Source organism: Crocodylus siamensis, chromosome 1 (assembly GCF_052110815.1).
Source record: "Crocodylus siamensis isolate JL-2025a chromosome 1, ASM5211081v1, whole genome shotgun sequence".
In the NCBI taxonomy this organism is placed as follows: Eukaryota; Metazoa; Chordata; order Crocodylia; family Crocodylidae; genus Crocodylus; species Crocodylus siamensis.
The window spans coordinates 372,823,880-372,836,652 of NC_143395.1; the positions used below are offsets into that span (position 1 = coordinate 372,823,880).

The window sequence follows — 12,773 nt, forward strand, 5'->3', positions numbered from 1 at the left end:
AGAATGGTGTCCTTATCTGAATTATGTTTACAATTAGATTATAGTTATAATTTCTTTTGCTCATTCATTGTTAAGGAAAAACAGCATCCTATAGAAATATAAAAGTCTGTCATCCATATTTCAGTGGGTCAGAAATTCTGAAATGAGTCATGGATCTTTAATTCTCGGTTTAATTGGTAATTCTGGAAAACAGCGGGTGCATCTATGTGTGCTGTTAAGGCAAAGAAGTAAACTCCAGCTCAGTTTGCACCAACTGAGGTGCATCTGGGAGGTGCATCTGCACGTGCACTAAGGACTGCAGTTAGAGTTGGGGCAAAGCAGCCCTGGGCTGGCAGCAGTTCTGGGGGCAACAGATTGGGGGGGGGCAGGGTAAGCCCTGGGCTCCAGGTGGCAGCATCCGGCAGTAGAGGGGCTAGATGGGCCATGAGGGTACTAAAGTGCAAGGCTAGACAGTAGGCAGCCCCCACACTTTAGCACCCTTTTGCCCTGGCCAGCCTGTCACTGTCTATGCTTGTGTTTCAGCAGAGTAGATAACCACCATAAGATAATACTGTCGGGGGCAGAACAACCTTACAACAGATTTAATTTATTTACTGTGCCCTAATACCAGTGCATGTGTAGATGGTGATGCTTTACTGTAAAGCTAATTAGTCTGTTCCACAGTAAAGTGCACCTATAGATCCACCCCCGGGGAGTCATCCTTTTGAAAGGTGCGCTCCAAATTAAATGCCTTCCCAGAGTGTCTGAATTGATTCTCCTGCCTCATCTTCTGCTTTGTTTTCTGCTTCCTACCCTATCTGCTGCTGTTCTGTCCGTCCCTTCACTGATCTGCCATATACCATGTACAGAGGCCACCTGTGCCACTTGTGCAGATTATCAACACCTGCTTTGGTCACTTGATGGAGATATTCCTTGCCCATACTTAACACTGAATAATTCCTGTCATCAAATAAGAACTGCCACACTGGCATGGCCAAGGGTCTGCATCATCTGGAGAGGGGAGCTGCCAACCTCCACCCTCTACAGCGTGGGCTGTATCAGTGTGTGGCTCTTCTGCTCTGTGAGCCACGTAAGTAGTTCATGAACCCCCTGGATCTCTCCCATGGACAGCCCTGAATTAGATGAATGGTCACTGCTGCTTTCTGTGCTTTACACGCTAAAATGGAATTAGAAAGAGTTATAATTCTGTTTCAGTGATTCTCAACCAGGGTGCCGTGGCATCCTAGGGTGCCTTGAGACTTGTAAGACTCTTGTAAAGCTGCAGCATGATGTTACCTCTGGTACATGTGCAAACACAAATCACAAGATAAACCCAGAGATTTCCAGTAAGAATTCACAGTGTTAAACACAGTCTGACCTGTTGTGCTCTTTCTGGGTTTTCTACAACAGAAAAAATGTTTCATTGTTTTTCTGTAGTCAAAAAGTGAATGAAAACTAAGAGGTGGCAGTTTCTAAGGGGTGCCTTGAGTCTAAAAAGGGTCTGTTCCTTTAATGTTGTTATCCTCTGTTACGTAACAGGAGTAACTGTTTTGAGCCTCCTGAAGAATTTCTGAATAATTCCAAATTAAAATGTCTAGTTACAACTGTGGAAATCTTGATATGTAGAATACCCAAAGATGACAATTACCTGGTTATTTAATTCTGAAATGAGAGTCCTTCCATGAGAAGAGGAGAAGAATATTTTGTCAGGGTTTTTCCCGGATGAAAGCAGTTTTAGCCTGATTGTGGGATAGTTATTGCAAAAAAAAAAAGTGGGGGGGGGCTTTCCTTGTTGCTTGTTCCTGGATGGGAGTATAACTGGGATGTATTCCTCTGAAGTGTCCACTTCCTGCTTAAAATAGGTTGCAAAACTACTTAAGTTTTTGGCTGTAGCCATGTTGCTCTAAGGACATAGGCAGGGTTCTCTGGATAGATAGGATATCTTTTATTAGACCAACTCAGTAGCTGGAAAAAATTTCTTAGCAAGCTTCTGGGCACAGTCACCCTGACTCCATAGACTCAGGCCAGCAGCGTCTCCTTGTGCCTGGCAAAGAGTGACTGTGCCCGAAAGCTTGCTAAAAACTTTTTTCCAACCACTCAGTTGGTGAGATAACAGATATTACATCTACCCAAAGAAACTTGCCAAACTACTTAAGCCATTTTTCTACTCTAACATGGGAGTTCTTGTGCTTAAAAGTTCCTAACTCGTGACTCGTAGTGCAGCTAAAGGTTCAGCAGCTGCATATTGAGTCCAGAGAGCAGCGAGGTTCTTTGGAAGCAGTTTATGTGCAAGTTGCTGATCTTAGGTGTAGTTGGAACAGAACTGTGTTCAGGTGTAGAAGCATAAATGTTTTGCATCTGCAGAGTCTCCAAGGAGTTACATCTTCTCAACAGCGCTGGGTCTTGCTTATTGCCAGGAGTTAGTTGCTTCCCTGCCTTGATCCCATGCAATAATAACATTGTATATTGCACTTTCTGCTTTCCTGTTAGTAGTATGTGTCTCTATATTAAATAAGAAAGCATGCAGTTATTGTTGTCCTTTGTGAATTAAAGCATCGTGGGAAAAAGCCAGTTCCTTGCACTGGGCCCAAGGCTAGTTAACAGCACAAGTCCCTGTGTCCTGCCCCTCCCCCATTCTTTCTTCAGATATGTTAAAATGACATCCTGGCTTCCTTGATCTGCTTGTCCTTGTTCTTCACAGAAGCAGAGTACTTTGGTATTCTTTAATTCATCCTCCTGTATTCTAAGTGCCTTCTCCTTAGAAGAGAAGTTGGAGGTGGTACACTAGCAGTCATCACTGAGAATGTATTAGGTTAATCATTGGGTTCTGTTTGTTCTCTGGGATGATTTATTCTGTATGCTGTCAGAGAATCTCCACTTATTAACCCTGACCTTCAGTTGTAAAGTAAAGAAAGGCAATGAAAAAAAGAGATCTCAAGCATAGAAAACAAACTCTATTTTTATTGCTAAACATTAAACATTTTAAAATGTTTTTGGAGAAGAAAACAGGTTGGACACACTTAATATCTATTACTAGTGAACAAGATCCTTCTTAGAAATAACAGTGAAAAGACTGCTGTGGCTGTTGGACCAGTTTTCAGCAAATTTAGGCAAGGCAAGGCAGTACAGCTAGGATCAGTTCCAGACTCTATAGTCATATTGTACGCTTAGAAGGAAGCTTTTACTTTTGCTATTAGGAATTTTTGAAGACACGGGATTTTTCATTCTATGATCAAAAAGTGCCAGTTGGCTAAATTTAATGATTTATAAAATAAATGGACAGAATAGACTTTATTTACTAGGTTATAGATAAGTGACATAGTTACTCAGATTAACTATGAATTTTAAAAGATTTTAGAAGTGAGTGATTTTTCTTAAGAGGCATATGCATGTGTATTTTATGAACAAGATTTGATTAAATGTATTCTTTAACACTGATATACACCATGCTAATGCTAAATGTTCTCTGATAATTTTATCTTCTGGTTTATTTTGTTTTTTAGTTAACTACAACATCATTAATTGATATTATTGTTTTCATGAGCACTGTCTACTTTTAAAGCAGAAGCTGAGGCGAAATGTGAACTTACTTGAGAAGCTGGTTATGCAGGAGACATTGTCATGTCTGGTTGTGAACCTCTATCCAGGAAATGAGGGATATTCGCTTATGCTCAGGGGAAAAAATGGCTCAGGTAATATTATTGCTACTTAACTCTTTTAATCCTCGAAGTGTTTTTGCAAACATTAACCAATCAGCATGAGCCATATTAGCTGCGTGCATTTCATTACTTTGTATTTGCTTCTATTATAAAGTAATCTCTTCTATAATTCTACTCTGAAACTAGAAATAGAAATGTAAAAGAGCCTGATTCTGGGTGCCCCCTCATAGGAATAATAAATAATAAGGAATTAACATTCTTAGAACATACAGGCTTTATTCCTCCAAACATTTATACACATACTTATCCTTATGCATCTGAGTAGTCACATAGAAGTCAGTGGGATTACTTTACTTCGGTGCTGATTAAGCAACATACTTTACAGCTGCTGACAGTAGCACTTTTTTAATTATTTCCATCCTTTACTGCCAGTTGATTTTTTCTTTTTAACGTTGAAAAAGTCTCCCTGTGCCACTGTAAATTAGATTTATTGAAAAGTCTTTTGGTGTCTGTGTATATTCCCAGTGAGATGGATAGGAGCTTGGTTATTTCTGCAGTAAAACAGGATTCATGTTTAAATGGCTTGGAAATTGAATCAAAAGCATGAAAAAGGTCACTGCACAAGCAAAATTGGGACTCTGGTCAATTTTTGCTAGACTAACTTTATTTTTAGTTTTTAGTTTCACTTTTTAGTTTAGTTTTCACTTGGTTTTAGTGATTTTGATATTTATTTTTAATGTTTTTAAAGTGGTAGTGGAAAAGGAAAAATAAAGTATTACATTCTTTGTTTAAATTCAGATTCTGAGACCATTCGACTGCCTTATGAAGAAGGAGAATTGCTTGAATATTTGGATGCAGAGGAGCTACCACCTATTTTGGTTGACCTTTTGGAAAAATCTCAGGTTTGCAAATCTTCACAGAAGGTTTATCATTTCTGATCTGATAAACACTAAAAAGTGGGTGGTTTAGAGCACCTTCAGTAAACAGTTTGCAGCATCAGGCACATAATATTTAGTGTCTAAAAAAGCTATCTTCTTGGCATCTGTAATAATTCATGTATGTTTAGGGTGTTTTGTGGTTTAGTCTGACAAAGAACATCTCAATGAAATGTTTGAGCTAAAACTTGATGAATTTAGTAAGTCAGAGCTTTTTCTTTCTTATCCTTTAGGTTTGGTTGTGCTTTTTGCACATGAAAAGGCGTCTTTTGCAATGTAATGTAGGATCTGGGTGGATAGGGGCTCACACTTGAGAGTGCCTAGTGGTGTAGGACACTGAACTGCTTCAGCCATAATAATAATTAGTAGCAAGTGATTTAACTGCAGCACTCAAATTGACTTCAGCAGAAATTACACTCTTGTATTGGGGTTAAATTTTGTTTGAAGTTTTATAACTAGGACTTGGGTATATGCAAATAAATACAATGTAACAAAGATGAATTATAAAATGACTGTATGTGAATGGCATGAGTGGCTTACTAGTTAAAAAGAATTTACATGCCAGTAATCGGAGGCCAAACAGTCAGCATTCCCTCTAAGATGCGCGGTGTGCATAGCTGTGCAGGCACACTTGTGCTGCACTGCTAGGCGCGCCTGCGCAGCCACACTCACTGCACAGCTTAGAAGGAATGCTGCTAGCAGTGTGGTCAGGTGCCCAGAGCAGCTGCCACATGCAGGGGTTGCAGCAACTGGTGCAACTGTGTTGTTGCAGCAACAGCTGTTTTTTGTAATCCTTCCTTTTCTTGCCTCCCCAAGTCTGCCTGGGGTGGCTGACCCAGTCACCCTGCCCTAGTTATGCCACTGACAGTAACTAACTGCAAAATGCTATTAGTCCACCCAGTCTTTTGCATATATACCATTCACGAAGTAAGTATAACAACGTATATACATATTGTTATATCTATTAATATTATATATGTATACATATTATGTTTATGTATTGATCATTATAATCATGAACATAATTGTTAAAATATAAAAATGTAAATGCAAATATAATATTAAATATAAAATAGAATGTATAAGCAGTAAAAGTTATATTACATTACAAATATATGTATATATCATATTTATGTTATGTGTTTATCTTTATACTTAAAATGTTTATATTTATATTTATTTTGAGTCTGAAAATATAGATGTGTATATATATGCACATAAACACGCACACACATACATTTATATGTGTATACACATATGCATTCCCAATTTTTTTTTTTAAATAGGTTAATATTTTTCATTGTGGGTGTGTCATAGCAGAAATTCGTGACTACAGACAGTCTGGTAACATGAAATCACCAACATACCAAAGCAAGCACATTCTTTTGCGTCCAACAATGCAAGTAAGTGCATCAAATTGAAATCTTTAATTTACCTTAAGTAGCCTTCCTTTATCCTCATTTTTTATGATACATGCCATAGTTGGCTATCACATTTTTTTGATTTCTATTATACATTTAGCATTATAGCACTTATATTCAAATAATGAAAGCTTTGTCTTTTCTTCACCAGACTTTAATATGTGATGTGCATTCTATAACCAGTGACAACCACAAATGGACACAGGTGAGTTTGGGTGTATTTTTAAATTGTTCAGTGATATAATAGATACAATAGAATAATTTAGCAAAATATGCTGTACTAAAGCAGAGCATATCTTGAACCTAGAATAGTTTTGGCATTCAGTATCCTAGGGAGATGCTTAGCACTTTGCAGAATCAGCTTCTTAAACCTTGTTTATGTAGTATGATAAAATTAGAATTAGTTTAATGAGTTGACTCTTCTCCCCTCCATCCTCATCAGATATAAATCGTATCTGGCATCTGAAGGGGTCAAATGACGTTACCCTTTTGTTTGGCAGCATTTTCTCACTTGTATTGACAGAAGAGCAAACTTGAGTACATTTTTAGTTAGCTAAAACATCAAAAGTAAAGTCTGGCAAAGTGTGTGTCTTTATGTGTACATTCATATTCAAGTCAATGCATGTTATCTAGTGTTTATAATTTGTGATAAGGGAGAAACTGGGATGCCATCAAGATAGATTCTTGATAGACTAGACTATATGGTTTTACTCTGTAAAAAAAATACTACTTCTCAATAATGGTCTTTTTTCTTTCCTGTAGAAAAAGTAAAAGCTCCATGGTATACAATAATAGATAAAGACTCATAAACTATAAGTATTATATTTTGATGGGTTAAAGTGCAAAGCAATTTTTCTTCAAATTATTTGAGGTATTATATGTACATGCACATATGTATACACAAACACAATAACATGGAGATAAGCATGAAATAAAATCCCAGTCAAGTATATGAAACGTCATATTTTTACTGTGTGTGCACTTTCTGTACTATAGGAGGATAAACTTCTACTTGAAAGCCAGCTTATTTTAGCTACGGCAGAGCCTCTGTGTCTTGATCCTTCAATAGCAGTAACCTGCACAGCAAATAGACTCCTTTATAACAAGCAGAAGATGAATACTCGACCAATGAAACGGTAATTGTTAGTCTGTGATATATCAGGCCATGAAGAAACCTCTAGATATCTTTAAAAAATACAAAGAAAATAGTATGTTTTATACACATTCTATACTCAAATTAATATTTTATTAAATGGGAATTGCAGAGGTTTTAATTATATTTTTAAACAATTAAAGTTTTAATAAGGCTCTTAGAACAAATTTCTGCTGTTTTTAAGGTTAAAAGTTTAGCACACCGGCAGTATTAATTGCTACATTTAATCTGGATATTATTGCATATGTGTTCTGTGTAATTTAGCAACCTCTTCCAACTAGGAAGTTGTGTAAGACCTAATAAGTCATAAACTATAATAAATTTCAGTTGATAATATAGAAAAATAAAATAAATATTTAATTGTGTATGTATATATTATTATATACCATTTTATGATGAATAGCAAATTGTATTGCTAGCTTACAGTCATATCTAATTTTGCCATGGCTCAGAATCAAAATGTGAGCTGAGGCAGAGAACAGCTTTGAATAATGTTAGTATATTTATATGGTATTAAAAATGTTTTATCTTCAACAGGCCTTGCATTTCTTTGCCAAAAAAAAGATATGAGGGCTGCAGTTTACCTTGAGAGTATTTCATCTCTTTAATTCTGTGACTGTGGGATGTTATTTTCACTGCCAGAATTTAATGTATGAACCATTGAACTAAAAGTGGACAAAATCCAGCAAAAATCTGTTTTCTGTCGCTTAAATGTTTTGATAGACAAGCTTAATTTTAGCTTGAAAATCAGTAGAGTTATCTGTATGTGTAAAGTTGAGTACATCCATAACTGTTTGGAGAGGGGTTAATGATTTTCCAAGCAGTGTAGCACTCAAACTGTTATACAAAATGTTAAGAGTAGCTTCATTCACACATATAGATGCATTCCCTGCTGTTTCACAGTCACCTGAAATGGTTCACAATTATTTTACTAAGAACTGTTTACTCTGTATGATGCAAAGTGTAGATCACCCATTAAAAGTAAAATAGATGTAAATATTGTTCTTGGGTGTTATACTAGTGTACAATCTATGGTACTCTATAAATAAAAGTCACCAGAGTCTGTAGTCCCATTATCTCTGTGGAAATCCACTGGTCTTTGGGAGAATAATGCCTCCTTTACTGTCAAATGAATTCAGATGCTAATATCAGTATGTTTGTACTAGTGGGAACTGAGTAAATTGTCTATTAAATACAGAGCAGGGTAGTGCAGTACAACTTAACTCATTCCAAAAGGCATAAACTTTTGTAGAAGACAGCCTACTTCATCAGATGTTGTGAAACAAATAATCTTATTTAGGAAGGAGAGAAAATCTCATTACATCTGTACCATATTTGCTTTTTTAAAAATGTATCAGCAGTACACAGGAATTTTGGTGGGACCATAACATTTTGGTTGCATTTGAACTATTGTTAACATTCATTAAATACGTCTATCATCTCTCTCACTCTGACAATATCTGCCACAGACTTTTTCTAGTAACAATAGCATTAACAGTTTGCTTTATAATACAGTAAAAGAAATCACCTTTTTTTAAAGTATTGCCCAATATATCTTTTAGCTGCAATGTTAATGGCTTTTTCCTGTTGTATGTGTTTGCATGTACATGATAGGGTATTTCAATGGGTAGGTATTTTATGAGCTTATATCTCAATTGTTGTAGGTGCTTTAAGAGATACTCCAGGTCATCTCTGAATAGGCAGCAGGATGTGGCTCATTGTCCGACTCCACCTCAGCTGAGAATACTTGACTACTTACCTAAAAGAAAGGAAAGGAAAGGAGCCCAACAATATGATCTCAAAATTTCTAAAGCTGGAAATGTAAGTACATTCCAGGTTGGATGGGTGAATATTTAGTCAGTGTTTGTATTTAATTCATTTTTGTATTTAGTCATAATATCCCTAAACACAATGCTGTGTTCTTTCTTCTCTTTGCAGTGTGTAGATATGTGGAAACAGAATCCTTGCTGCTTGACTGCTCCTTCTGAAGTGGATGTAAGTTCACTTGTTCCCAACCACATTAGTGTCAGGCAAAGAAACAGGTTTGTTCAACTTTTTTTAAGTAAAAAAAGGAAGATAAATGACAAAGCAGTAAGTAACGATGGTCTCTGATACAAGATCATTTAAGAATGGGGGAGCTAAGACATTTTAAGAACTTCATCTTTCATTGCTTTTATCTTCTATTTCGAATAAAAAAATAGCAACGTACATTATCAAGTAATAGTTTAAAATGAATAGGATAGTAATCTTTACAATTTTTTGCTGCACTGAAAGGTGTAAAATTCAAACTAAAGCATGGCTGACTATGTAGCATCCTGTGAATGAGTTATAAAACCCAAAGCTGCCTTCAGTTACATTGCACTATTATTTACCTGTGACAGGGGTGTCAAAGATGCAGCTCACAGGCTGGATTCCAGCCTGCAGAGCCCTGTCATCTAGCCTCAGGGTTGCCTGTAGTTCTTGAATCAGCTAGCTGCATGCAGCACACACTGGCCTTGGCCCTGGCCCCATGTGCTGCGTGTAGCATATGGAGCCCACCTGGCATGGGCTGCACACAGAGCATGGGCTGGATCTGGCACATTCTGCATACAGGACATGGAGCTATCTGGGGCAATCACTGGAGCTGTGTGCAGCACCTACACCAGACTGGCCCTGCATGTTGAATCCAGGGCCAGTTTGGATCAGACCCAGAGACCAACTTACTCCTGGCACAAATGGAATGTCTGTACATGGCCTATGGAACATTTCAATTTTTAACATTATGGCTACAACCATAATTACAATTTACAAGGTTCTAAAAACTATTCAATTGTTAATACAAAAATTTGCTAATTTGGAGCTACCGTATGCATATTGTGCAAGATGTGGGAGAACTTTCTTACCCCATCTTTCTACAGGAGCTAGGCACAGGAACATTCCTGTAGTCCTACAAATCTGTACCACCTCAGGACCATGCCAGCAAGGGAGTTGGTGCCCTAAGGAGGGACAGTAGGGAAAAAGCCTAAATGTCGTTGCTGCATCCTTTAACATGCAACATGTCTGCCATTTTCTCCTTGCCAAGTCAGTTTTGCTATCTGAGCAAAGCACAGTTTTAAGACTGTGTCAGGTATACAAGTTGTAGCCATATTGGTCTAGAGGCAAAGGTCTACCCAAGAGAACTTTTACAGTCTTTTCTGCTGTGTCTGAAGAAGGGTGTTTGTACCCAAAAGCTTGCAATTAAATAATCTTTTTTTGCAAAAATCTAGTTGATCTAGTAAAAAATATCACCTCTACCACAAGTCCTGATTCCTTTTGCTTCTAGACCAATATGGCTACAACCTGGATATCTGACAGAGTCTTAACCTGTATTTCTACAATTTGCCAAATGTATTTAAAGTTTATGAAAATTCCTTAGTAAAAGTATATCAGCAAAGTAAGTATCAAATCGTTAAGGCTTTTCTATATACTCCTTGTTAAACATGTATTATAATATCTGCTTTTTATTTAAGGTGGAAAAATATGCCAAAGTGGAAAAGTCTGTCAAACCTGATGACTCACAACCAACTGTCTGGCCAGCACATGTGAGTAATTTAGACCTTTGGCCAAACTTTCCTTCCCTTAAGAAGGTTCTTATTTCAACAAAATTTAAATGAAATCATAAGGAACATTTATTTTTCTATTTAATATTCTGTTTTCATAGAAATTTGGAAAGAAGATCATCATGGGAGATATAATTTCACACATTGGGGTGCTTTTCAACTAAAAGAAATGACTAGAAATTATTACTTACTGGAATGCAAAATAGTAAAAATAACATTGTCTAATCTTCATTTTATTATAGGGGCATAATACAATGTGCCTTTAACCAGGCATGCAGCACCTACCTGCTGGAATAATTAAGTGGCTAAATTACTATAGTTTCCTTGTACAATATCAGAAAGCCACTGATGCAGCTTGAATTTTTTAAGCAGCCTGTGTTGCCAATTCAGTAGTAAAGAAAATGTAGGGTTTTACAGGGAGCCAGTAGTGTTATCTTTTGTGACAAATCTGTTCCCTTGAATATTCACTTAGGAGCTGTTTCATGAGAGCTATATTTACAGTATTATAATGGTAAATTTTAGGAGATCATGTAAAATAAAATACTGTCTAAAGCAGATTTCTCCACAGGTATTTTTACATACTTTCTCAGTCAAACCTTAATTTAGCTGCAAACTGCATGATCTGATGCAGAGGGAATGATAAATGTAATCATAAAAACCCCAAAATATTTTCTAATAAAATAAATGTCCAGCTCTTTATTGTTAGCATTCACCACAGTGTCTTTACTTTGTTTTTCCTGATCTATTGCATTGGTGGTATGCTTTTCCCTGCAGTACTTAATTTAGATCTCTGTGACATCTTGTTCAGTTGTTGTTCTATGTTATAAATAGATATTTTTAAGTGTGTTTTTAAACTTGTTTAACTTAAATAACTTTTAAATATGTTTCTGTGCTGAACAATGTCAGTATCAGTCATGATTGTTTACATATTTACTGTAGTTTGTATTTTTTTAGTCATACTAATTTTTTTCCCCGTCACCTCTTGTTAGTTGGAGAATTTCTCTAGTAACCTTTTTCTTTTTTTTTTGCCAAGGCACGGTGAGTTTTAGGGATTACTTGAAGTGTGTTATTCGCAACGTTTCTGTAATCTCCTGACGTATCTTTATCAGTTTTTTTCTATTATCTGTTGTTTTTTATATGCTTTAAGTAATAGAGTTCTTCTGTTTTTTAGGAGATAAAAGATGATTATATATTTGAATTTGAAGTTGGTAATCAACTTCAGAAAACAAAACTGACCATTTTTCAGTCTCTTGGTAATCCTCTGTACTATGGTAAAATACAGACACTCAAAGGTGATGAGGAGAATGAGAGCCTAGTAACTCCATCACAGTAAGTTATATATATATATTGAAAGTGTATCATTTTATGGTATTTGAGGGAAAAATAAAAAATCTAACCTTTTACACATCAGTGTCTTCTAGTATAAAAGCAGTGAGTTGATTATTTGCTTTTGTGTGATGCATAAATTCATTTGTCATCTTCAGAATCCTACGTTCTCCCCTATTAAAATGAGAACAGAATGAAATCTCAATTTGTTGAAACAGTTGGGGACCTTTTCAAGATATTTTTTTCAATGTTATTCCTATTATTTGTATCTATGATAGAGCACTAAAAATGTGCTAGTGATGTCAAACATGTAAAAGCACATAACCTCTGATCTGAAGAACAAAACAAAAGTTAGAAGAAAAGGAGAGCACAGAGATAATTGCTGGCATGTATGTGCTCAGTTTTGCTTTTTACATTATAGCACAGCTGCCTAGTGACTCTTTGACTTATCCGGACAGAGTTAATTCCGTTCTGGCCCTAATATTACAAGGTTCTCTACATGGCTCCTGTTCAGTGAGACACAATGATGTGCCTGGTCACAGAAAGTAGCTAGTTTTCTTTACTGACATTATGTATTATTGTTTCTCAGCATGTTATCTTAGCTGTTATTTTTTAAATGTTAATCATTTCAAGCTGTTATTTTTAGTTATTTTTTACCCTGGCCCCATTTGCTGATTATCTGCTTTTGTCACTTCAGATAAATTGACTCAGAAGGCTAGTAG

General features: G+C 36.2%; 1 protein-coding gene across 15 annotated transcripts in view; it reads left to right on the forward strand.

The window, feature by feature from the left end:
• Positions 1-12,773, forward strand: part of SUPT20H (SPT20 homolog, SAGA complex component) — a 58,831-nt gene that overhangs the window by 20,768 nt on the left and 25,290 nt on the right. For 8 of the 15 annotated variants that reach the window (XM_090027185.1, XM_090027218.1, XM_090027228.1 and 5 more), the window contains exons 6-14: positions 3,542-3,671; positions 4,437-4,540; positions 5,860-5,976; positions 6,146-6,199; positions 6,991-7,130; positions 8,812-8,968; positions 9,086-9,142; positions 10,636-10,707; positions 11,897-12,054. In XM_090027185.1, the coding sequence (XP_089883311.1) occupies positions 3,542-3,671; positions 4,437-4,540; positions 5,860-5,976; positions 6,146-6,199; positions 6,991-7,130; positions 8,812-8,968; positions 9,086-9,142; positions 10,636-10,707; positions 11,897-12,054 (989 nt within the window). The remainder of the gene's footprint in view (positions 1-3,541; positions 3,672-4,436; positions 4,541-5,859; positions 5,977-6,145; positions 6,200-6,990; positions 7,131-8,811; positions 8,969-9,085; positions 9,143-10,635; positions 10,708-11,896; positions 12,055-12,773) is intronic. The other 7 variants (XM_090027254.1, XM_090027209.1, XM_090027282.1 and 4 more) reach the window with 1 other exon arrangement.